Source organism: Triturus cristatus, chromosome 4_2 (assembly GCF_964204655.1).
Source record: "Triturus cristatus chromosome 4_2, aTriCri1.1, whole genome shotgun sequence".
In the NCBI taxonomy this organism is placed as follows: domain Eukaryota; kingdom Metazoa; phylum Chordata; class Amphibia; order Caudata; family Salamandridae; genus Triturus; species Triturus cristatus.
The window spans coordinates 437012206-437037536 of record NC_140586.1 but is presented as its reverse complement, the minus strand read 5'-3'; the positions used below and the strand labels follow the sequence as shown (position 1 = coordinate 437037536).

The 25331-nt window shown below is 42.9% G+C and overlaps 1 protein-coding gene across 2 annotated transcripts in view; it reads left to right on the top strand.

The window, feature by feature from the left end:
* The first annotated feature begins 1252 nt into the window (after positions 1-1252).
* LOC146834538 (sterile alpha motif domain-containing protein 13-like) overlaps positions 1253-25331 on the top strand; it is a 424765-nt gene continuing 400686 nt past the window's right edge. The window contains exon 1 of one of the 2 annotated variants that reach the window (XM_085601933.1): positions 1253-1333. In XM_085601933.1, the coding sequence (XP_085458059.1) occupies positions 1285-1333 (49 nt within the window). In that variant the 5' untranslated portion in view covers positions 1253-1284. Of the gene's footprint in view, positions 1334-2208; positions 2297-25331 lie in introns of those variants that run through there. The other variant, XM_085601936.1, reaches the window with a different exon arrangement.

Sequence of the window (25331 nt, the reverse complement as noted above, 5' to 3'; positions counted from 1 at the left end):
GGTAATATTGTTTCAACGCCCACTTCAACTGCGATGATGAGCATCACTCAAGCACCACAGGATAATAGAAAGAAGTAGCTGGGAGGGTGAGCCCCACTCTGGAATCGCATCTGCAAAGCTTTTAAAATTCTTAGGGCGTGAGTATTAATTAGCATTAGTGGTGGTGTCAAAAGACGTGATGTCACCCAACCTGTGACACTGATAACAGCACAGGACGTGGCATTACAGTAATGATGAAAACTGCTAAAAATACGTGTAAAAGTAATGACAGTATAATACATTTAAATATTTAAACATACACAGGTCTACGAATTCTCGGAATACTGTAAGAAATTGAAATGCAGGCAGATATATAAATACATAACTTATTTTCATATAGGGCATGCTACCTCACTTTTGCGATATCATAGAACTGTTGACAACAGGTGCTCTTATTAGCCAACTCACGGGCACATGTGCCATTGACCTCTGAAGGATGAACGTTTCAGTGAGCCCTGCTGGGATTCAGACGTGTAATCTACAGGCTACTCAAAGATCAGAACAGCCACTTCATAGATTACTGAGGTAGTGATTTCAGGCTATTACTTATTTGCCGGTGCAAAGGTATGTTATAAACTACTGAGCTCTTTTGTAAATGTCATTTATAGTTGCTTCATGTATGTTCTCATAGAAGTGAGTGGCAATCAAAATCAGGCGAAGAAGAATAGATCATGTGGTCTAGACCAACATTGATATCAACTGAAACCACAGACCCTGGGTTCTATGCTTGGCTTACTCTCTAAATTGTGCAAACTGGGGCAAATCATTTACTCCGCGCGCTTCAGTTATCTTATCTGTTAAATGAGAGCGATTAGAAAGAGGTTAACACTTGGGTAAAGTGATAGATTAAACAGCCTGAATGTTAAGAGTAACTTTTTCTCCATCTCTTAATTTAAGTATAGCTCTATACACCCGATTTAGGCTCGTGAGACGGGGGTACCCTTGAAAGCATAAATTAAGAGATAAACATGTGGTTCGTTTTTTAAACACGTGTCGTACTTTTTTTTGTTTGCATCTGCTTTTGCATTACGTGATTTTATTCGTGTGTATATACTGATCTAAAACAGACATAGAAGATGTTCTCCAGATATGAATAAGAATAAAAATCCAGTAAAAAAAAATATTTCCCGTGAACAGTCATCAAATAAATGTCAAACCATTGTATTTAAACTACAGCTCCCAGCATGCCTAGGGTTCAACTTCCTCTCTGATTGGCTAGTTGGCTGATTCTATTTGGAACTCTGCATGTGGGGTGGAAGAAAGCCTTTCACAGCCAAAGCTAGCATGAAAAAAGGTAAGTGAATTGAATTATAAAAGGATTGAGGGGAGGGAGTGGAGAAAATATCTACACGCATTGTGTTGGGTGCTCTCGCGTATTGCCGTTACAGTTCCAGCCCTAAACGTATTGTTTCATTCATGTGAAATGTGTTTACACAACGAACAGTATAAAAAGCTAAGGACTTGCATAATACTGCTGCAAAGGGGTCTGTGCCATTATATGGACCCCCCTCAAAGCGATTTCCTGACGGCGAATTGCTGAGAAAATGTGTAATGACAGAATGTACGGCTGACTGTTGGCTACACGGTCCGTGCAGCAGAAAAACGAAAGCAGAAATGTAAAACCCAACGCAAACCCTTACCTTTGTTTGTGAAGTTCCTTGGCTACAGTAAGCGCAGCTTTTTAATGGGTGTTTCCGATTGCAGTTCATAAATACTTTCCCCTCAAATGTTCATATGCTGTCTCCAGAATACTTACGGACCATTGTTTATTCAGTCACCGATGGCACTTAGCAGGCTGCATGCTTTTTTGTTGTTGTAAATCATGAGATTGATAACATGCGAGGTGTTGCACTCGTTTCTGGCTGTAAAATGCACTGAGTCTGCTCACAGAGCTGCAGTGGAATTTAGAGATCTTCGAATTATTTTATTATCGCTCAGGGCTATATATCCTGAGCACTGCACGAAAAACACGTTGCAAAAAAGCAGAACAGCCTTTTTCGTCTTTATTTTTTTCCTTAATCTTTTTTCCGCGTTCAAATCTTGCAACTATACTTTGCCAGATAAGTAAGGTCTCTAAGCGGGATACACGATGCCGATTTACACGTACATTCGCGGTATAAATATGCTGACGGTGTGTGCTTTCACTTTTTTTTAAGCTGGAAGGCATACTTGACAGGAAGCACTCGTCTTTTATTTTAACCACCACTGGTGTGAATTTAAGAGGCGCAGCGATTCTTGTGCACTGGAAGCCCTGGCGGTAAGTGTGTATTTTCCCAATGCCTGTTAGGAACTAGTAAGGAAGAGGGTTGCTAATTGTTCGCTTATAACGTGACTTCCCGGTCACTGGGCCTGCACATTCTTGAAAAAACACGACGTTTTCCTATCTTGAAAAAGACAGCTGCCTGCTTTGGTTGTGTGAGAAGTGACCTAGCAGATTGTTCCAAGGCGCCCATGTAAACAGGACACGCTTCTGAGCTTTGTGGGAAGAGTGAGGCTGCTGTTTTTTAACACGTGGTGAACTTTAGCTGTCTGCCTTCATTGTATTTTTTGTTTTAGTTCCACCTGACTTAGGTTGTCAATATTTTAGTACAGCAAGAACATGTGTTCAGTAGCCTACACTATTTTCCAAACACGAAGCCACTGCTATAATGTAAGATTGCTCACTGTTACAGGAGGCTGAAGCGTGTCATGGAAGTCAAATGGGGTAGCAACTGCTGCCCCAAACCTGCTATTTATCTTGTCTTGTTTCCTATGATCTCGGGGAGCCGGGAGGCAGAGGAAGGAAAAGAAAGGAGTCAGAACCAAATAAGCCATGTTTTCTGTGAGAGTGTAGATTTCACACCAGGCCTTCGCTTGGCATCTTAGCAGCAAGAGGCTTTTGATGGGGAAATGGCGGGACAAGCGCCATTCTGGGATGCCATCCATAGGAAAAGGCTGGATGAAACACATCTGCTTTGGGTGAATTGACTTCCATGAATTATTAGTGCATATTTTGATTCAGTAAGATTGAGTGTAAAGTGGTGTCAACATTTTAAGTAGTGTACAATTGTTGTCTTCTCTCTCTCGCAAACAGGATATTAACTTTTATGACAGAGTTATCATTTCCTATGAGGTCCATGTACCCTCATTGCTTTTGTAATGGTCCGATGCGGGCACTTCCCAACCTAATGGGATATCTAAGGCAGGAACTTTTTTGATGAATATAAGGTTGATTTTGTCCAGGACGAGACGCAGAGAAGGGTTACGTTTCATTGCATTCCTGTTTGGTTGCTCTAGTCAGAAGCCCACCTTTCTCGCTCCCTTGCCACTCTCTTTGTTCCATGTGAGGTGGTAAGTTTGAACTTAGATCCTCCTATTTTTTTTTTAGAGACTTTTGCATAATAGTTGACTAGCTCTTCCTATAAATACAGCGGATTTTCACCAAAGTCAACAAAGTTTCTATTTAGGAAGAGGATCTTTTGATGACTGACCTTTACCAACTCTCCAGGACCAGTGGACCACGTGCAGCTTCTGTGATCACCAAGGCCCAGTTTTCACCTGGTGCGATGACTTCTCATGTAGGCATAAATGTGAATACCCCTCTGGTAGCACTCATCACGCACGTGATTGCTGTTCTTCATGTAAATGTTTCCAGTGGAGATGACTGCTTCTTTGCAGATGTTACTGGGCCATCAGCTGTAAACCATTTGGGCCGCTCCTCAGATCATCTGTTGGTATATTGTAAACACCGTAGGTGACTATTGAGAAAACATTTTGTTTCCCATCTCTCAATGACACTAGGCTGCTCTTGAACAGTGGAAATTAGCCACAGAAGAGTGGTGGCTTTCATCAGTTTATTCTCGTGACCCTGGTCTTATGATTGTCTTAGATAATTAAGTGCTAAATTTCACATTATAATATTCAGAGGACCACAGATAACAGAAGCCCTCCTCCAACCCTGTGCCCCTTTTCCACTCGTCCCTTTTTGAGCCCATATCCCATTTATGAGCCGCTTCTATACCTGTTCGCTCTGATCACTTTGACTCAAACTGATCTGTTTGTGCCTTTACCTGTTTGTTACCCAAGTATTCACTTCTGACTCGCCATTTTGTTTTGTTGCGCATTAAAATAACTTTCAAGATGTCCTTTCCTGACTCTTTGCTGAACATGCACTTTGGCTTCAAAATATTGTTATTTACGTGATGCTGGCAGGTGATCTATTTTAAAAGTGACCAACTCTGGGTGTTTATTTTATTTTTCCATTTATATCCAGTGTTTACCTGTATGTAAAATTCTTTGCTAATTAGTTAAATATTTTCAAAAATGTTTACATATATTTTTTGTCTTGAATGTTCTCACTATACATTAGTTTAGATGGACACATTCATTGCCTTTATGCAAAACTTATTTCTAATGTTACATAGATGGGGCTCATTAGAGAAATTCTGGGATGCACAAACCTGGGGCCTACACAATTTGCTAATATTAAGGGTATAAAAGCGGGCCTATTCAGGGTGAAACATATTTGTGGACACTGGTCTTTAGACTTTCTCCTTAGAGTCTATGTTGCTAAAGTGATCCTAGTTGAAATGTAGGGGCTCCTTTGTGGGCCAGAGGATCAATTACAAATATTGGGAGTTATTGCAAGATCATTTCGTTTGCAAGAAAACAGGCTTTGAAAGCGATATGTAATTCTGGATCCTTCGTGTTAAGTTGGGACTTCAGCCTATCAAATATTTAACAGTTTGCCGTTGAATATTTAGCTAGAGTTTGAAAATGGGACACAAATCCCTAAGCATATTATATGTGCTGCAGGCATCATTTTGGTTTTGATATACCAGTTGAAATTGTGCTGATTAACAATAATATAATTTTTTTTTTATGATGCTACGAATTGCACGTTTAATAATATAATTGAGATAGCTGGATGTAGGTCTAGAGTGTGAGGAGGAAATTGAGGAGATCGTGGCGAGAGTTCTGAGGGATGATTCACTCAGGACTTTGTCCAATATCTTTGCAATTATGGATTACCTGTATTAGTTAAACTTCCCAATACCACTGCCACAAAAATATTTTCTACTTAATCTTAGATCAATCTACTAACTGTACATTACATTGCGAGGTAAATATAACCTAGTTCCAAAACCATCTGGTCTATGTGTTTGTAATAGGAATGTCTCCGAAATGTTATAACATTAAGGGGTGTATTTACAAACCCCTTTCTACACCAGAGCATCACTTTTTTTGACGCTCCCATGGCGTTGCACCATTCCCCATATTTACAAGGTGGTGCAACACCCAAGGTGTCCCTTCCTGAACATAAACCATTGCTCCTGCAGTGCAGGCACCCTAGCAACATGATGGCAGGTTGCCTGCACTGGTGCTAGGCAGCTTTTTTGCACCAGAGCTAGGGGAAACACAGAGGTGCACTGTATTTTTGTAAATACGGCGCATCCGTGTGCTTAGAAAATATGGAGGGCGGCTCTGCCAAATTATGCATAGCTCCGCCTCCGGCATTTCCTTATTTTCAGAAAACGGCTCAAGAATTGGCTCTTCTCCACATAACCACCAAACGCAAACAGAAATATACAGCATATCCCTCTATATGTAAGCATTTATTTGTACTATAAATATGTACCTATATTTGTGTATTGCTTTGTATAAACGTGTAGAATATTTCTAAAAAATGTAGATAGCCATTGTTCTGCTTAACAAATGTACATATTACTGATAGTTACATTATTCTATGCTTTTAACATGTATCTAAGTGATTGCATAAATAAGTAAATCTTTTTATAATAACTTTTTATCTGGAATTGCTTCATTATTGAATTACAAAAAAAAATATCAAGAAAATTAATTGAAAGTACAACACCTAAAAGCCAAAGTTTATTTAATGCATCTTTAATCTACATATACTACCTTTCTTTATGCATCTATATAGCTTCCATGTACTTATGGATCTATATATTTATTACTTTTCTTCTAATTCAGCATATCCAATGCACTATCCTATTTCTCACCCTATACCGCTTTCAATATATCCTCTGCCTCAACTCTGACTCATCTCAAACCTCTTCCTACTACTCTTTCCAAAGCACTACCCTATTTCTCACCCTATACCTCTATCAATATATCTCTACATCCACTCTTTCATCCCAAACCCCATGCCACTACTATGGTCCCCGAAATAAACCTTCTAGACTCTTCCATACTCTACCCCTCCTTGCATCATCTCCTACCTCTTTTACTATTCTGATCCCCCCCAAAACAAGCCTTTCTAAACCCTTCCCTATGACTCTGTCCTCTCCACCTCCCTTGTACTCCCTTTATGGATTCAAATTCCCTTCAGGGCTAGTAAGCACTATATAAATGCAAACCTTTTCCTCTCTTCTGTCCCTCCATGATCCTTCTCAATCCAAATAAATGACTAACATATCCACCACTCAAATTACTTTCATATTTCACTATACTAATTCACCACTAATCGTTTATGGGTTCCGGAGTAGCTTGCTACACACCAAAAAAGCACTTAGACGCCTCGTCAGGGGCACTAAGCGCTATATAAGCGCAATTACAATACCATACATATGCCCCTAAGTGATTTAATTTTAGGTTTATGAAAGGTTATAGAGCTACCTCTGTAATCTACTACCTGATCTTTTATAGCTCAGTAGTTGACAAATAGTTTTTAAATTGGTTTCTCTGAGCAATGCTCTGTAGATGTTTACATCAGTGTCATATCGAGGTTTATAAATTACACATAAAGACACAAGACATAGCAATACATTTGCGGACTGTGTAAGCTGAAAGTGCTAATTATTTAGTGTACCATAAAAATAAATGTATTATTTTATAATGTTTACTTCTTAATGTAAGCATCACGTCTAGTGGAAAGTAAAAAGCCTAAAACAAATTGAAGTTAAGTCACACCTGTGTTGCTTCTTGGTGCTGGAGCTTGTACTGAAAAATCCAAGAATCACTACTAAGATGCTATCTGGAAGAAAAGTTTGAGAATAACCCAAGCATTAATGAGTGTCAAAAGGAAAAATCATGCTTAAATGCCCCTCCATTGGGAACCCACCCTGCTCATCAAACATAAACACTAGTACAAGTTTAATCTTTGTTCGAGAGACGTCTAAAGGCAGTCAGAGCAGATGACAGGATTGCAGAGGACAAAGAGCGATGGATAGTAATGATCAATGGGCTTGATCCAGCGCAGAGTGCAAAATCCCTACCTACTGCCACGGACTAAAAGATCTCACACACACGCACACTATCTATACATTCACTGGTGGGGCCCATAACACCAACGCACACTTACTATTAGTCCGTGCGAGAGCCGATTTATCCTTCCAAGCGCTGGAAAAATGAGGAAGGAAGATACCGCTTTACCCTAATGAGCAACACACCTACAAACCCTTCTAATACTCATTAGGCCCTAGACTCCACATTTGGTACTATCCTCCCAAAGACCGGGATGGATCTGTTAGTTGAAGTATTAGTGAAACCCTAATTCTCTAATTAACCTTTACATTAACACATTTCAATGAATAAACAACCCGACTCATTTCTGAAGTTATTCAAATCCAAATTTATATTAATATTGCAGATTAAATTATTCATTTGATCAAGTTGCCATTCATATTTACCTATTCTGGCTAAAGTCGTCCTCTATGTCAAATCTGGTAGTCTCGTAATTCTATGCCCATCAATTTAGCAGGTTAAGTTCATCAGGAAATTGGGCATTAATTCAGTCCGTCAGAGATTTGGGCTAACAGCTGTCCTGCAGTGTCACCGTCCTCTCTGTCAGCATATCGTCAGGAAATCGAAAAGCGCGACGTAATTACTTCTCTATTCTACCATAATTCATAGTAAAATTGATGAAAAAATGTAACACATTTTGGGCATCCGAGTTCGCTGATTGGACAATCAGGGATCATCCTTTTGAGTTCTCACAAAAGTGTCTTTTGAGTTATGACCATTGCCAGTTCCGGTTCACACAACAGTCTTTGTTTGGAATATTTGGACGGCGTCCCAGACTGTCCTTGGAAGGTACATGTTCATCTGGGGTCAGGTCCAGGCCACTGTGTATCTGTTGTCAGCGCAGGCGCACTTCACCCAAGCCTTGTTCAGCGTTGGCAGTCGGGTTAGGCGCCACAAGCAGCCATCTTTTGGCAGGCCAAAATGGACAACTTAAGCAAAGAAACACAAAAACGTAATTAATACATAGAAATGACTAATTAAATGTTATTCCCTCGCTAATACCCATATGTGTGTGTATTTATCTAGCAAAAACAACACTCATTGCGGGTTATACTTACAAAATAAAGCACCAATCACAATTACATCACCAAAGCAACATATATCATGCAATGTTCTAATTATCTATCATTAATATGCGTACGGAATTTAGTTCACGTCATTAATTAGGCCATGCAGATGCAAATCCCACGTGTATTTCGATCATTAATTAGGTTGGTTAGTTATTTTCATATCACTCCAAACCATTAGTACGATTATAATTAATTAATTAATCTAATTAATAAAATGACATGCAAAATGGGGTGGGTATACAAAATTTTGCATTACCCGCTCCAGCAATCCCCGCTTTGGTGATTTTATCACCACACCACCCAAAATTTTGTTCTGTCTTTACGGAATCTTTCAAGTTTTTTCTTGCTCTTAATCATAATTCAGTTTCACCTACGTCTTCTCTTTTTACTGATTCATACATATTCTCCTTCCACTCCTCCAATTCTATTTCTTCAATTTCTCTTTCTTGTTTCTTATCTTCTCTTTCTTAAATTTTCTCTTTTTATTCTTTTCTTATTTGTCTTGTTTCTACAGCACATACAACATAATCTTATCATTAAAACTATGCAGATTACACATGTTAATGGAAATAATATTTTACCTATAAGTGTACTACCTATTTTTTCTAAGAAATTCTTAATAACAGCTATTTTCTTTCCAATTCTATCCCAAACACTTTCAACCTCCAGTGGTGCAAGTTCATCATGCAATTCAGTAATATTCCTAATATAAGTTTTCAGATCTTTGCTTTCGTCAGGAATGTAAGTACAACAATGTTGAACTTTCAGCATTCCACAGACTCCACCCTCTTTTGCCAATAAAATATCAAGGGCAAGTCGATTTTGCATTACCATAGCACGCATGGCAACCATTTCAGTATTAACCAATAAAAATCCTCCAGCAGTGCTTGTTGACAAGCGATCCACTACTGTTGACAATTTTCTAGTTTTGTTTGCATTCAGAGTTATTCCCACTGCTGGTATCAATGCCTGAAAAATATCACCTACAATTTCTGACCAGGATTCTCTCTTGGTTCTAGCTAAATGATTACTTAAGCTATGTACACCATCTTCTCCTCTATCCATATGAAAGATTTTCGGAAAGACCAGGCCTACGTAACATGTGCCATATCAATGGTCTGGCAAACGATAATATGCCCTGTTCCCACAAATAAAATATAATCCAGGAAAGACTGGATCTCTTCCACCTTTGAATCCCCATCCACCCATGATTCGATATGTATCATGGCACTCCCTATTACCTAGAAAATAATTATCATACGCTGTTTGATTCCTTCGAATGCAACATTTCCCTTTCTGAGGCCAATCTAAAGCTATACATGTCTAGGAATGTCTTTTCCTCCTTTTTCAAACTACATGTTAAATTGTTTCTAAAAATATACTCTAATGTTAGTTCCTTAGTCTCTAAGAAAAATTCACCTAACACCTTAGCAGGCTTCACTTTGTTCAATTTATTATAAGAAGGCACTTGCGCAAAAATGTTATCCATATCTGAAAAATAATATTCTAATTTCCCTGTCTCATAAAACAAACTAGCTATTACACTACATGTTATTCCATACGTTGCTGGAAGGTGATGATATGTCACTCCCTCAGAAACAGATGCAGGTAACTGCATACATACGTAGCAGTCCTGTACGTCCATTGTCTTTACATATTCATACAATAATTTTGAAAACACTTTATTAGAAAAATCTGTTATTGACCTGTCTTTATGCAAATAATTTTTATCTATTCTAATTGGAACTACCTTAGGAATTTTCCCTATATTAGTTTTGTTCTCACTATGTCCTTCTAAAGTGTCTATAGTAGCCTTAAAAGAAATGACAAGGGCAAGGATTCTCCATAAAAGCATTAATAATCCTGTACAACAACAACACATTTTACACCATCTTTTCATAAATGTACATCTACTTTTACTACTTTCTATGTTAGCCATCTTGTTAAAATGGACCGTGTCTTTTGACTTAGCCTCTTTCACTTCACAACTAGTTTTTCTAACCTGAGGTTCTAACACCTATTTGGTTCTACCAGTCACTATTTTTAATTCAATATCTTGTTTTCTTCATCAATAGTTTTCTTAACTCATTCAGTTGGGCATCTCATCGTTCTTCACTCTCCTCTCATCTTCCAAATATGGATTTTCCTGAACTTCCGTTTCTTCTTCTCCAATGTCGGACAAGAGAACTCTCAGGATTTACGATTCTATTTCATCCTCAACCACTTTCAGTACAGTCTCCTCTGGATTTCCTTGACTATCTGCCTCTTCTCCCTGTTCGGGCAGAGCCACATACGTCCATTCTGGTGACTTATACTTCTGGTTAGGTTTCCTTGTTCTTCTACTCTCTTTGTCTTCAGTTAATTCGTCTTCTTTTGATTTTTCTTGACTGGTCACTTCGTTCACCTGTTCAGCTCTGGGTGAATTCACTCGTGTCAGTCTGTATCTCAGTTTACTTATTTTATTGGGCCAAACATCATCTCTTGCAACTCTTTTTACTTTACTTCCTTTGTCATTCTTTTCATTCCTCCAAGCTCTCTTTCTCAGAACTCGACCTTCAGGTATTTTGTTTTCACTCTCTTCAGACTCTGTCTCAACTTGCTTTGTCTTTTCAGCAACTTCCTTTTCCACCACTTGTTTTATTTTCCCTACTTCTGTCCCTCCTCGGGTCTCCTGCACGCAATCTTCCTGCTGACTACTTGTCCCTTCACCTAACTGGATGTTGCAGTTCCCTACACCTCCTCGGGGGTCTTCCGCAATCTGTCCCTCTCTCTCTGTACCTGTCCCTTGTACACTTAGATTTGTTACTTCAGGTGGAATTTCTCTCTGTCTCCCATCTGGTACTTCCCTTTCACGTATTTCTTTTGTTGCATCTTCAGTACTCTTTCCTTTTTTCTTCCTGTGTTCCTTCTTGGAACCCTGCACTTCTTGCTCGTTTCCAGAATCGCTGGATTCGGAAATCTGCAATCTTCTTCTCAGAGCGACACTTCTGGGTACTAGAGCTGATCTTTGTTCTGTTTCCCCCCTTTTAAAGTTTCCTTGTGTCTTTGACCCTTTGTCGTCTGATTCAGTGCTTGATTCTGAGTCATCAAAATATTCTTTTGCCGTGCTGTCCACTGGATTTGGAATTCTCAATGTATGACTGGCATGGATCCAATTTTTCAGTCCAGCACACTTCACAGCTGTGGTTGTGGTCAAAATGACTTGACGTGGTTTTCCCCACCTTGGAACCAGACAATTTCTTCTTCTGTGGACTTTTATCCTTACCCAATAACCTGGGCTCAGATCATGGGCTTGCTTCTTTTCAAGTGTGGTGGCATCTGGTCCAACCTGATGAAACACAGAATGAACTGCGTCAGCCAGGCCTTTACAGTAGTCCAACACCATGTCATCAGAAATCGTCATCAGTTTGTTGACTGGTATAAACAAATGTCTCATTGCACGTCCCATAATTATTTCATGAGGACTCAATCCCGTGGTTCTGTCAGGAATGGCCCTAATTGTCATGAGTACAAGATGCAGGACATCAGGCTATTTCATACCTGTGGCCAAACACATTTTCCCTATTCTATTTTTAATAGTACTATTCATCTGTTCAACCACACCAGAAGCCTCTGGTCGGTAGGCACAATGTAGTTTTTGTTGTACATTCAATGCTTCACAAATTAATCCTACAATCTCATTCTGGAAGTGTCCTCCTCGGTCTGACTCAATTGTCACTGGGAACCTGAACCTGGGGATGAATTCTCTCAACAGTAGCTTGGCTACTGTCAGCCCATCATTTCTTCTTGTTGGGAATGCTTCCACCCACCTGGAGAATAGGCAGACCACTACCAAAACATACCTCAATCTGTTACAGGGAGGCATCTCAATGAAATCTACTTGCATTCTGGTGAAAGGCCCTCGTTCTCGACCTATTGTTCCCAGACTCACTACTGTCTTCCTGCCAGGATTGTACTGCTGACATATTAAGCATCTCTGACAAAGACTCTCTGCCACAAGTCTGAATTTTGCATTGTACCAGGTCTGTTTAAATGACCTGATCATAGCATCCCGTCCAATATGTCCCTGGCCATGATACATCCGTGCCATGGTAGACATCATGCTATCAGGCATAACTGGTCTTCCATCTCGATAGACCCACACATGATCCTTTTCCCTTGGGGCACATCCTGCTTTTACCCACTGTCTCATTTCCTCATCTCCTGCCTCATCCTGCAATTGTTTTACCTCTTTCCAAGTTCCCACAATGTTAGTGAACATCATTGAGCAAGAAGACATTTCTCTTTCCTTATCCCGATTGAACGAATTCTTATTTCGTGCACAATACTGCGCCATGTCATTGGCGTACCTATTTCCAGTGGCAATATAATCACCACCTTGACTATGTGCAGCACATTTTACAACAGCCAATTGTTTAGGCAGCTGTATCGCCTCAAGCAACTTTCCAACCACTTCTGCATTCTTAATTGGAGTTCCACTCGAGGTCAGGAAACCTCTCTGTAGCCATAGTTGGCCAAAGCCGTGGACGACTCCGAAGCCATACTGGCTGTCAGTTATCACAGTCACTCTCACACTCTTCCCAATCTTGCATGCTCTAGTCAAAGCCACAAGTTCAGCTACCTGGGCCGATTTCACTCCTTTCAAATATGAGGCTTCAATTACTGCTGCAACATCACAAAATCACTTTCTGGCAAAGGTACATCTTTTATGTCTGGTCGTGGTTTGGTACAAAAATCGAGTACATCCAGACAATCATGATCAACTTCATCTCTTACCTCCACAATCTTATTATCAGGCAACAATGTTGCTGGATTCACATTCACACATCTTGCAAGACTCACATTAGTTGCACCCAATATGACCTTTTCATACTTAGTCAGCCGACTGTGTGTCATATACTGAGTGCGACTCCTTGTCAACAGAATTGCTACATCATGGGGTACAAACACTTTCAACGGATATCCCATCACAATTCCTTCACTCTGCTCCAAACTTCGACATGTTGCAGCCACTGCTTTCAGACATCCAGGTAAACCTACAGCTACTGGATCTAGCATTGATGAAAAGTATGCAATTGGTCTTCTTAATTTTCCATGTTTCTGGGTCAACATAGAAAGTGCACATCCATTCCTCTCACTGCAATACAGCTCAAATTCCTTCTCATAGTCAGGCATGCCTAATGCAGGTGCTTCACACAAACCATCTCTCAATTGTCTAAATGCTGCCAATTCTTCTCTGCTTAATTCAAGGGGATCTTTTACATCACTTCTCGTTAATCGCACCAAAGGCTTTGCAATCAAGGAGAAGTTCCCTATCCACTGACGGCAATACCCTACCATTCACAAAAACATTCTTACTTCTCTTTGAGTCATGGGAGCTCTCATTCCTTTTATTATTCTGATTCTGTCTATTGTTATTTTCCTTAGTCCTTTCTCAATGTTTTGTCCCAGATACTGCACTTCCTTCTTGCAAAATTGTAGTTTTGCAGGTGACACTTTAAGTCCTCCATCTGCCAAATGATTCAGTAAGGCTATTGTATCTACCTCACAGGCTTCACGTGTCTTTGATGCCACCAAAAGGTCGTCAATGTACTGTACCAGTACAGAATTTTCTGGCATTTCTAGACTCTCCAAGGACCTCTTTAACAACTGATTGAATATTGAGGGGCTCTCTGTATACCCCTGTGGGATTCGGCACCATGCCAAAATACGCTCACCAAAACGAAATGCAAAAATGTGCTGACTGTCATGGTGCAATGGGATGGAAATGAAAGCATGACACAGATCAATTACTGTGTACCATTCTGCATCATGGGGAATCTGATATAAAATCACTGATGGATTTGGTACAATGGGACAACATGATACCACAATTTTGTTCACCTTTCTCAAATCTTGCACTATCCTGAATTTCCCATTAGGCTTTTTCAGTCCCATTATCGGTGAATTACATGGACTACTCAATATTTCTCTCAGGATTCCTTGTCTGATAATTTCCTCTATTATAGGAGTTACACTTTCAATTATTTCAGGGGTCAGTCTGTACTGTGGAACATTTGGATACGTTACTCCTTTTACAGTTATTTTAACTGGATCTACATTTCTCATTAACCCTACATCTTCTCCAGTGAAATCCCAAACCTCTGCTTTTACAGAGCTTCTTAGTTCTTTTGGTAATTCATCAGGGTTGAATACAGCATATGTTTCAGTAACTTCACTTTCTCTGTTAGCTAGGGTCATCTTATACAATACATCATCATCTGGTGTTTCAAAAGCTATTCCATCCGGAGTACAAAATATAGTGCAATTCATTTTGCACAACAGGTCCCTACCTAATAAATTCACAGGACTGGAGTCACACACCACAAAGCGGTGCATTTCTGAAAATTTCTCTATGCTGACTTTCACTGGTTCTGTAAGATAGGTCTTAATTTTTTTTTTTTTAAATTTTATTTAAGTCGTCCGATCAGCAGTATAATATACACTTACATAGGCATCGTACTTTACAAACAACATATAACATAACCATGGTGAGCAAGGACCCTGCAAGAATGGCACTCTCCAGTCTAGACGGGCATATCCAACAGTAAGCAACTGCTCACATTATAATTCCACATTACCAACTTTATTTTTCAATACCCACCACCCCATACGTAGTATTGTGCTCTATCGCGCTGGACGCCTGGCACCAAGGTGCGTAGCCCTCCCATCCTTCCCCCAAGTCCTAAGAAGAGAGAAAGGATATCCCCACCGGAACATCGTCTGTATATATTCGTATCAATCTGAACCATCTATTACCCATCTTCCTGTGGTCCCTGTAAATATTGCCTCAGTGGTTCCCAAAAATCACGGGGCCTGGAGGACAACGGCAGCTCCTCCGCATACGTGTCCATAGTTTCCCTGCAGTATGTCATGTCAGTGAGCCAGTCCTTGAGTCTAGGTGGGCGTTTGCTTCCGCATCTGATCGCTACACGCCTCTTCGCTAATAACAGTGCCACAGCTAGGAATTTCCTCATTTTTGTTGGCTTTTGCCTATATATCCCCAGTAAACACACTGACTAAGGGCATATTCGGTACTTGTCCCGTCAGCATTTTGTTTATTGCATCCATAATATCCTGCCAGTATTTATTTATCTGTGGACATGCCCATGCTAGGTGTAGAAAGTCCGCCCCTGGAGCATTACATCTCTGACATCTATCGTGTGTTCTAAGGCCATATCTGTGAAGTTGGGTTGGGTTGTAATAGAATTGGTGAAGGAATTTAAAATGTATTATCCGTAATTTACGGTTTGATGTCAGTAATTGCAGTTGCGTGCAGCTATACTCCCAGTCCCGCTCCTCTATTTTGTCACCTAGCAGTGTTTCCCATCTAGCTAGTGATCTATTTGCTCCATCACTTTGCTCTCACTGCGACTTCTGATATAAGCAAGTGACTAATTTCTTGCGTGTTAGTGCTATGAGCATGGTCTGTAGGGCGTGTAATGTTCTTGGTTCCTCCGGGTATGTGGGATAGAATTCCCTGACCGCTGCTTGCAGCCGTAGGTAGGCAAACGTCTTCATTGGCGTGTTATGTATGCTGAGCGCTGGGTCATTTCTTTGAATGAATTTGCCATGTGGGAAAACCTCCTTCATTGTAGATAGTTTCATATCTGTTAGCAGTTGCATAATACCCCGCTCCTGCGTCACTGAGAGTTTTGGATGATTGGCAATTGGGAGCACCGGGGCATATATAGGTAGTTTGTTTGCCCGTCGTGCTAACATATGCCATGCATGTGATGTGCAGCTTACCGGACTTGTCTTGTCCTTTCGTATATATGACATCGGGTTTGATACAAACGCCAAAGTGAATCCGGATGTGCACTGTCTGTTTCCACAGCGACACATGTGAAATGTACGCATGTTGTCTAGTCCAGTAATGAGCATGCTGCGCCTGAGCGCAATAGAAATATAACTGTAAGTCCGGCGCCCCAAAACCGCCCATGTGGTACGGCTTCGTCAGTATGGTCCAGCTAACCCTGGCTTGTTTTCCCGCCCATGTCAGCTTTTGCAACATGGATTGCAGCTCTGCAAAATAGGCTTGCGTCAACCAAATTGGGATATTATTAAATAGATATAGGAAACGTGGCAGCACAATCATCTTTTGTAATGCAATTCTATCTGCCATCGTCAATGGCATCCGTATCCATTTGGTAATTTGCTCATCTAGTCTAGTCATTGCTCTACCGTAATTTTCCCTAATTACCAGGTCAGGGTCTCTATGTATCCATATCCCCAGATATTTCACTGGGACTGTCTGCCATTTCAGGGGGTAATCTAACTCAGGCGGAGTCGTGGCTGGCGTTAAAGGTATAACCACCGATTTGTCCCAGTTAATTCTCAGCCCCGCGTATCAAAACGAATATATTCTCTAAGAAGATTATTCAAGTGTTTATTCGGGTGTCTCGTGAATAGCACCATGTCGTCAGCATATAGGGATATATTGAGGGGCCGCAGACTAAACTGCAAGGCAGCCTCTTTATGACACTGACGTACCCTGCAGGCGAGGGGCTCCAGGATCAGAGTGAACAAGATTGGTGACAGCGGACAGCCCTGTCTCGTCCCTCTTTTTACTCTGAAGGGGTCGGACACTTGTCAATTCATTTTTATCCTGGCTGTGGGGGCGGTGTATAGAATCTCTATCCATCTGATAAACCGCTCCGGGAACCCCATCCTACGTAATACTACAAACATAAATGGCCATTCCACCGAATCAAAAGCCTTTGCGGCGTCCAACAGTGCCGCCGCTGCCGGCAAATCTGGGTCCAATTGGTGGTACAAAGCGAAGATAGTGCGTATATTTTGGGTTGTGGACCTAGTGGGCACAAATCCCGCTTGAGCAGGTAGTACCAGCTTCTCTTGTAGGAGCTGTATTCTAGTTGCTATCACTTTGGCCAGGATCTTTGTATCTATATTTATCAGAGACATAGGGCGATAGGATTCGCATCGGGTTGCATCTTTATCTGGTTTGGGGAACGTCACTAAGAGTGCTTCTTTCAGAGACAGGGGTAGTTCACCCCTCTCATATGCTTCCTCATACATTTCTGCTAAGTGTGGTATTAATAGATCTTTGTACATTTTATAAAACTCTGCTGGGAGGCCGTCCAGCCCAGGGGCTTTGCCATTCAGCAATGAAGTTATGGCGTCCGTGAACTCCTCTTTTGTAATATGGTGACTAAGGAACTTTCAGTGTGCATCAGAGAGCCATCCAAGGGCTACATCCTGAAGATAGTGATTGATTTCTTCCACTGTGGCACATGTCTGCTGGTCATAAAGCTGTGAATAGAAATTTTTGAAACAGTTTGATATTGACGTAGTGTCATGCTGCATTTGATCTGCGTCATCCCTGATCTGTGTTATGTAGGATGCCGCGCATGAGGGTCTTATCTTACCCGCCAACGCCTTTCCGGGTCTGCCGCCCTCCCCGTAGCTTCGTGCTATAAATCGCCGTGATTTATATTTTATCTCATCTGCAGCATATTTCTGATACTCGTCCATTTTCCCCCTGATTTGAGCCAGCAGGGCTGAATTACGGGTCTGTGCGTGCTCCTCTTCCAGCGCGCCTATGTCCTGTTCTATTCTGTGTAGCTGCTGCTGAATATCTTTGAGGATCCCAGCTTGCTTGTTAATGCAATGGCCTCTGATTGTTACCTTAAAGGCTTCCCAAAGTGTCCCCGCACTTCCCACTGATCCAGCATTGATCTCAAAATAGTCAACAATTGCCTGTCGCAGCTCGGTATGAAAGACCTGATCTAACAGCGCACTGCCCTGCAATCTCCATGTAAAATGTCTGGGTATGTATGTGGGGATATCCATCAGTAGACTAACCGGGGAGTGGTCCGAAAGTGTTTTGGGCATGTGTTCCACCTCCCGCGTCCATGTACATGCTTCTGCCATGAGCAACCAGTAATCTATCCTGGACCATGTATTATGTGTCGTAGATGTACATGTGCCCTCTCTGCCATCCCTGTGTCTCTGCCTCCACACATCTGCCATTCCCCATGTGGCCATGCCATCCCGTAGCATTTTTGCCGCTTGTTTACCGTAGCGTTCAACACCTGTCGATCTATCTAGTGCTGAATCTAGGCAAGTATTGAAGTCCCCCCCCCCCCATATTATTGGCGCGGTTGGAAAGTCTCTAAGTTTGGCGCATATTTCCTCATAGAACCCCGGGTCATCTGTGTTTGGGCCATAAGAAGTGATGAGTGTTAGAGCAATGCCTCCAAAATTACCCTGCATCATAACATACCGGCCTTGGTCATCGGTCAGTGCTTTGATCAGTTGAAAAGGGGTGCTCCGTCTAATTAACAGTAATACCCCCCTAGCATACGTGAAATACGAAGATGCCACGCGATATCCAGCCCATCTATTGCTTACTCTTACCGCCGTTGCCGAGGCAAGGTGTGTCTCCTGGAGACACGCTACATCTACCCCGTGTCTATCAAGATAGGCAAACACTTTGCGTATTTTCTGTGGATTGTGCAGGCCTCTTACATTCCAAGACAGTAGTTTCAATTTCCGGGTCTGTGTTCTAGTATCAGCCATTCGCTGTTGCTCTGAAATAAGAGTGTGTGGTTCTACACGTGCCATATGCGTGAGTCTGTTGATACATATAGATCGTCATGTTACTGATCAGACCTTTTCCTATTTCCCCCTTTCCCGCCCCCGCCCACTCTGCCCTGTCCCCAACCGCGGAGCCAGTCCCAATCTGAATTACCATAAAAAACCCCTGCAACCTCCAAAGACCAATGAAATGAAAATAGAAGAAATAAAAAAGAACCTTTACCATAAACCAGTGTGGTATACACGTGAGGGCGGTGGCTGCCAGCCCGTTTCCTGTGGGTCGTCCCCACATGGGCCCTGCCCGATCAAAACAAAAAAGGAAACACATACATATCTAAAGCTGGGCGTAGTTTGTTACCTTAGAGACCTGATCGCTACCAGTGAGCCCTAAATATTGGAAGAATGCGCTAGGTGGAGAATAGGGTACAAGCGTCTGGAAAAAGGTTACACAGTAGTACATATTACTGATTCGGTAAGAATGCAATTTCAGTCCACTTATCTGCATCGCAGCCTCGTTTCCCCATAGTGTGTCCCACCGCAGCTGATTCATCCAGAGAGTTTGTGCGCTTTTGGGTCCATGACCCAGTGTCCAATATCCTCCAACCTCCAATAGTCGTTAGGAAATCTCACTGTCCTGTTCCTGCTTAGGCGCCGTATGTTCAGCTCCGGAGGCAGTCACGGTCGTCAGTCTCTGCTGTGGTACACTACTCAACGTCTGGAGTCGTTGACCTCTCCTCTATCTCTCCTCTCGGGGATCTGCGTCGTGACTGTGTGCGATCTCTACCTTGCAGGAATTTTTGCACTTCTTTTGGGTCAGTGAATATTTTTGTCTTCCCATCATCCGTGATTCTAAGCCTAGCTGGGTACAGTATCGCATATGGAATGTTGAGCTCTCGCAGTTTTTGTTTCACCTACCCAAACCTTTTCCTTGCCTCCTGCACTGTAGCCGTGAAATCTGGGTACAAGGATATGTCCATGCCCTCGTGAGTCAGCTTTCCCATCTCTCTTGCTTTCCGCAACGCTGCATCCCGGTTTCTGTAGTTTAGTATCCTTGCTATGATCGGTCTGGGTGGTGAGCCGATCGGCGGCTTTGGTGCCAGGGATCTATGCACCCGTTCCACGATAAAGATCTCAGAGAAGGTGTCGCGCCCCATCATTGTTATGAGCAGTTGTTCTACATATCTTTCCAAGGGCCCCGTGTTTGTCGTCTCCGATATGCCCGTCAGGCGGATGTTGTTTCTGCGGGATCTCGCTCCCAAATCTTCCGCCTTAGCTGATACCGCCGCTATCTGCTTATCTTGTTTTGTCTGCTTGGCCTCAGTTTGCATCCTGGCGTCTTCAGCTTCGGAAATTCTTTGATCGGCCTCGTCTAGGCATTCGGTATGCTTGTCCATGCGCTTAGACATTCTGTCGACTCAATACGTTAGGGAGCCAATCTTCCCATCAATATTGGAAAGCGCGGCTTGTATAGTGGTGAACATGGCTTGCACTTCGGCATTAGTGACCTCGCTAGAGGTTCCCGCCCCCCCCGCTGTTGCGGCTGTTCCTCCAGTCCACCCACCGCCTGCTTTTAAGTGTTCTCAAATGTTATTTTTGGCTGATTCCTGTCCGTTTTCCCCATAGTGACAATGTTCACCTCGCCCTTTGGTCTGATTTCCTCAGGCGTATACAGCTGCTAGTGGGGATACGGGTAGCTTTCGCTCGTTGTAATTTTGGCAACCTGGAGAGCGAAAAACTTGCATGAAAGGTTAGAAGAGGTAGCAAATGAAATGGGCATTGATATTGAAAAGGTAAAAGCCTTGCAGAAACCATATCGAGTAGAATTCACTGAAAAGGACATTGAGAACATGAACACCACAGGACGAATAGGTCAAATTAAAGACATAATCATTTTGCTGAGAAAATGGGGAGACGTGGATGAATGGAGAAGCAGGTGGTATAGAAAACGTGATGATGCCTCGGATAAGACATTTTCAGCCTTTCCTGTAAGAGAAAAGGAGAAGGTAGTGACAGAGTGCCCTATGAGAGAGATTCCAGGAGGAGGATATGTACATGTTCCATGGACAAGACAGGATATTTTGTCATTTACGAATGACTTCCCTCGACTACGCGAAAAGCCCGTCGAGTGGTACAGACAGGTAGACAGATTTGTAAAATTATCTAAAGTACTATACGGTCTACGACCAGAAATTGGTGATATGATTAAACAGCATACGGTAGATTGGCAAAACAAGAAAGTAGATGAAGTATTGAGACATGCCAAATACTTCAGTGATGAAATTGAAGCAAAACAGCGAAAGTTAAAGGAGAAGGCAATGTGGGCACAGGTAAAGGTAGCAGAGAGACAGGAAGCACAATTGGTGGAACAAGCAGGGACCAAGCCAAAATTTAATAATGGGAAGTACAAAGGGAACATTGAGGAAGCTAAGAAGAAATTTCCGTGTCATAATTGCGGCAGGATAGGGCATTGGAAATCCGAGTGTAAGTTTCCTCCAAGTACTAACAATGAAAATCCATCATTGAACCCACAGGTGCAGCATGAGGTGAGTGGTCAACTGCAGCAACAGCAGCAAGTTGTTCCCCTACAGAATCAGGTGCCAAAGCCGCCTTTTCCACAGATCAGAAACACACAGAAGTATAGTAGTGAATCGGGATTCTACAATGAAGAACAGGCAAATAAATTGCAGCGCGCTAGCGCTGTCTCGCAGTATTGGCTGCAACGTGATGAGTGACGCAAAAGAGAGCTATTGACAGTGCCGAAGGGAGGAAGAAGAGTGCGTACTTGGCGCAACTCTAGAAGTAGACCAGACAGGACCTTTTGTAGATGGGAGGGTTAATGATGAAAATATTACTTTCCTACTGGATACTGGTGCTACTCGATCAACTGTTAGATCAGCCGATGTTAAGAATCTTCCTCTCTCGGATTAAATGATCCAAGTAGTTGGTGTGTCCAACAGGCAAATTAAGACCTATCTTGGGGCGGAGCTAGCCAAGCAACGAGATGGCCGCATCTTAGGCGAGCTCCTCGCTCAAGCCCGACAAATCCGTACAAAATCCTGCATATCTAAGCTGGTGTGCCATGGAGGGAGGAGTGTGCCTACAGTGAATGATCGAGAGCCTGCTCTATCTGGGGGAAAAAAAAGATAAAAACACTCCCTGACTGCAGAAATCGCAGATTGAGGTGCCTGGGCCCAGCGGCCTAAAAGCGAAACCAAAGTCGCGGAGGTGGCCTGTAGCACGAGCCGTGACGCTGAACACGCTAGCCGGCTCGGAAGCAGCGGAAGTACCGGTGAGTCGGGACCCCCCGAGAAACAGACGTCCATGGTTGATCAGCTGTGCCATTGCTGTGCGGGGTACCTGTAAGCGGCGCTTGCGGTGAGCGATGGAGGATCCGGAGCAGCAGCAGCGGTGACTGGGGTGCCGAACTCGTGGCAGCTGGCGGGAGTGGAGCGGGAAGCTACGGGGGCCAACTGGTGACACGGACCTCCTGCCTGCTCGCGCCCGAGAGGTGTCAGACGGAGAATGGCTCTGCTGCCGCGGGCTCCGGCGCGGCGGCGGCCGACTCCTGTGCGCTGAGTGCGGAGGGGGCGGACACCGCTGAGTCTTGCTCTGTGAAGCGTAGGCGCGCGGTTGCGGTGGCTGCGGCGCGGGTGGCACCGGGATTGCAGGCGCCAGAAATACCTGGGGAAGAGCAGAGGAAGTGATGCCGGATGGGGTACACTGCCATGGCAGATATGCTAACCACATGGAGGCAGTGACAGGAGGCACTCACACAAAAAAATTCAACAAGAGAGCCCGGATTATAAATGTAAGGCGAAACACATATGCAGCAGAAGCAGAGCCCAGCGTTGCCTTGGGCATTGTGCACAAAATATCATCGGCCTTAGCCCAAATTGAGCTGCCTACTGGAGGGGCCTGAGACCCCCCCCCCCCCACCTGGAAAGCACCCCAAACAGAGCTGCTAACCGTAACTCCCAAAAGAGTTTAATTGAAAGGTCCTCACAGACTGTGCGCCGGGGTGACCCCTCTCCAGTCGCCGGACTAAGATCGGATGTGGGCAACGGCGAGCTGGGGGTGAACAGGAGGGCAACCCTGACAGTACGTGGCTGGGTTACTTTTTCTGTAAGGGACTGTCAAACAATGCTCACTGTCCTTCTGTTTTTCAAAAATGGGCATAAATGGACCTATCGTTACTGGAACAGTTACTGCTTCTAAATTCTTGGTCAATTCTCTTATTTTCTCAGTTAATTCCAGGGTTGTTTTTGCTAAATCTACAGAATTTTCTCCATCTGTTCTGCCTTCTGATCTCTTCTCTACTTCCCCGATACCACTGTTTGTACTCAAGCTTAGGGATTCTGGTTCTGATTTTATAATTTGCACTGTTTCTCTCATTGGAGCACTTGCAGTTAACATTTCTGGTTCTGATCTATACGGTGGTGGATTTTTATAGAACATATCATCAAGAACATCATCCTCAGACTCATTCGCTCCATACCCTCTCGACTCCAAATTATGCCTCTTTTCTACACACTTTCGACCTTCATTCTCTCCTACTGTTCTTACAGGGAACACACCCTCCGTCATGCTCGCATCTCGCCATCTTTTCATTCGGTCACTATGCTTTTCGTGTCCATATGGTCTTCCGAACCAATACCTATATCCTCTACCACTTCTGTTTCTTTCTCGTTCATGCATTTCATCTTCCCATTCGGTCAAAGCCTCAAACTATGTCGGTCTAGGTCTTGGCTCTAAATTCGTCATCCTTTCCCTTAAGTTTCTTAAAACAGCCAAATTAAATGAACCATGCTCTGGAAAAGCCAGTACTCCATCGTCCTTGGTGTATCTCACCCAGTTATCCAACCAAATACAAGTATGATACCCATATTTCGCAATCATAAAGGATGCAGGGGTATTCGGTGGAGGAAGTAACTGTCCTTCCCTAGCCTTAACTGGTTTGTCTTTCTTAAACCACTTCTTAATTCTCCCAAACCAGGTCTTTTTCTCCTTTTCCGGAGGGTTGTAATACATTTTCTTGTCTTTTGCACAACGCTAGTGCCTCTTTACAACTGTACCGCTAATCTATCCAATCACAGCGCGACTTCACACTAACGCATCAATTCAAAGCGTGTACGTCACTGTCACAGTCCTCGAATCCTAGCGCGACTCACACTAACGCACCAATAAGGAGCGTCTACGTCACCCTGTTTCTTCTCCAATCCTAGTGGGGCGTACACCAACGGACCAATCCGGGGCGTTTCACAATTCTGACCGACTGTCCAATCCCAGCGCGGTCATTCTGACGCCAGCAGCCGCTGCGGCAGCTCCTGCTCCTGCTTCTGTCTACCCCTCCTTTACAAAACCGCTCAGTAAGTTTTTGTTTCAATTTTCTACACTTCTGTTAGTAACAACATAGAAACATCTCCATTGTCCGCTTCGCTAACCAAAGAACAGCAAAAAGACCTTTCTCACGAGAATTCCGTCTTTCCCGAGAACAGCGCTTACCTCTGCCCTACTACGGAATCATTACTTCCGTTGATAAAGTAGCACATCCCTCTACTTCACCCTTCTAACAAGCATTAGCTAATTGTTTCTCTAACATTTAAGACACATAGTTGGAGACCCAATGCTCCTGAGAAATAAACCTAGAGTTTCGCAATCAACCCAAATGCCTTTGCATTCACACTTGTTCACACAAGAAAATGTAGTACATTCACACAGAATCCTGTCTTTCCCGAGAACAGCGAACAGTCTGTCCTACTACAGAATTATGACGTATGTTAACAAAGCAGCGCTTACCTCTCCTTTGTCTTTCTAACAAGCTCAGAGAGTACCTATTACCTTTCCAGTGATAAGCGTTATCGGAATGCCAGTTGGATCCCTGGTACCTAAGACCAGAACTTCACAGGTAACCTTTGCTATCATACACACTTCTCTCACACAGAAAACGTCTCTAATGGCCACACACGATGATGTCACCGAATCGAACCCAGACAATGCGTCGTGCAACTTCAACCGTTACACGTTTTCCCTGTGTACCTACAGGGCAACAACAATTCCGTCTTTCCCGAGAGCAGCGCTTACCTCTGCTCTACTACGGAACCGTTACAAACTTCTGACTTCCTACATCCCAGAAGCCGTGCAGACAAAATATAACTCGACTTAACGCAACATAGAGTGTTAGTACATAAATCAATACCAATCAATAACCAAAATCAATAAGCAATGTACAAGCAATAATCACTAGACCAAACAATAACTAACCATCATACTGCTACCAGAAAAACGGAACCAGCGCAGAGTGCAAAATCCCTCCCTACTGCCACGGACTAAAAGATCTCACACACACGCACACTATCTATACATTCGCTGGTGGGGCCC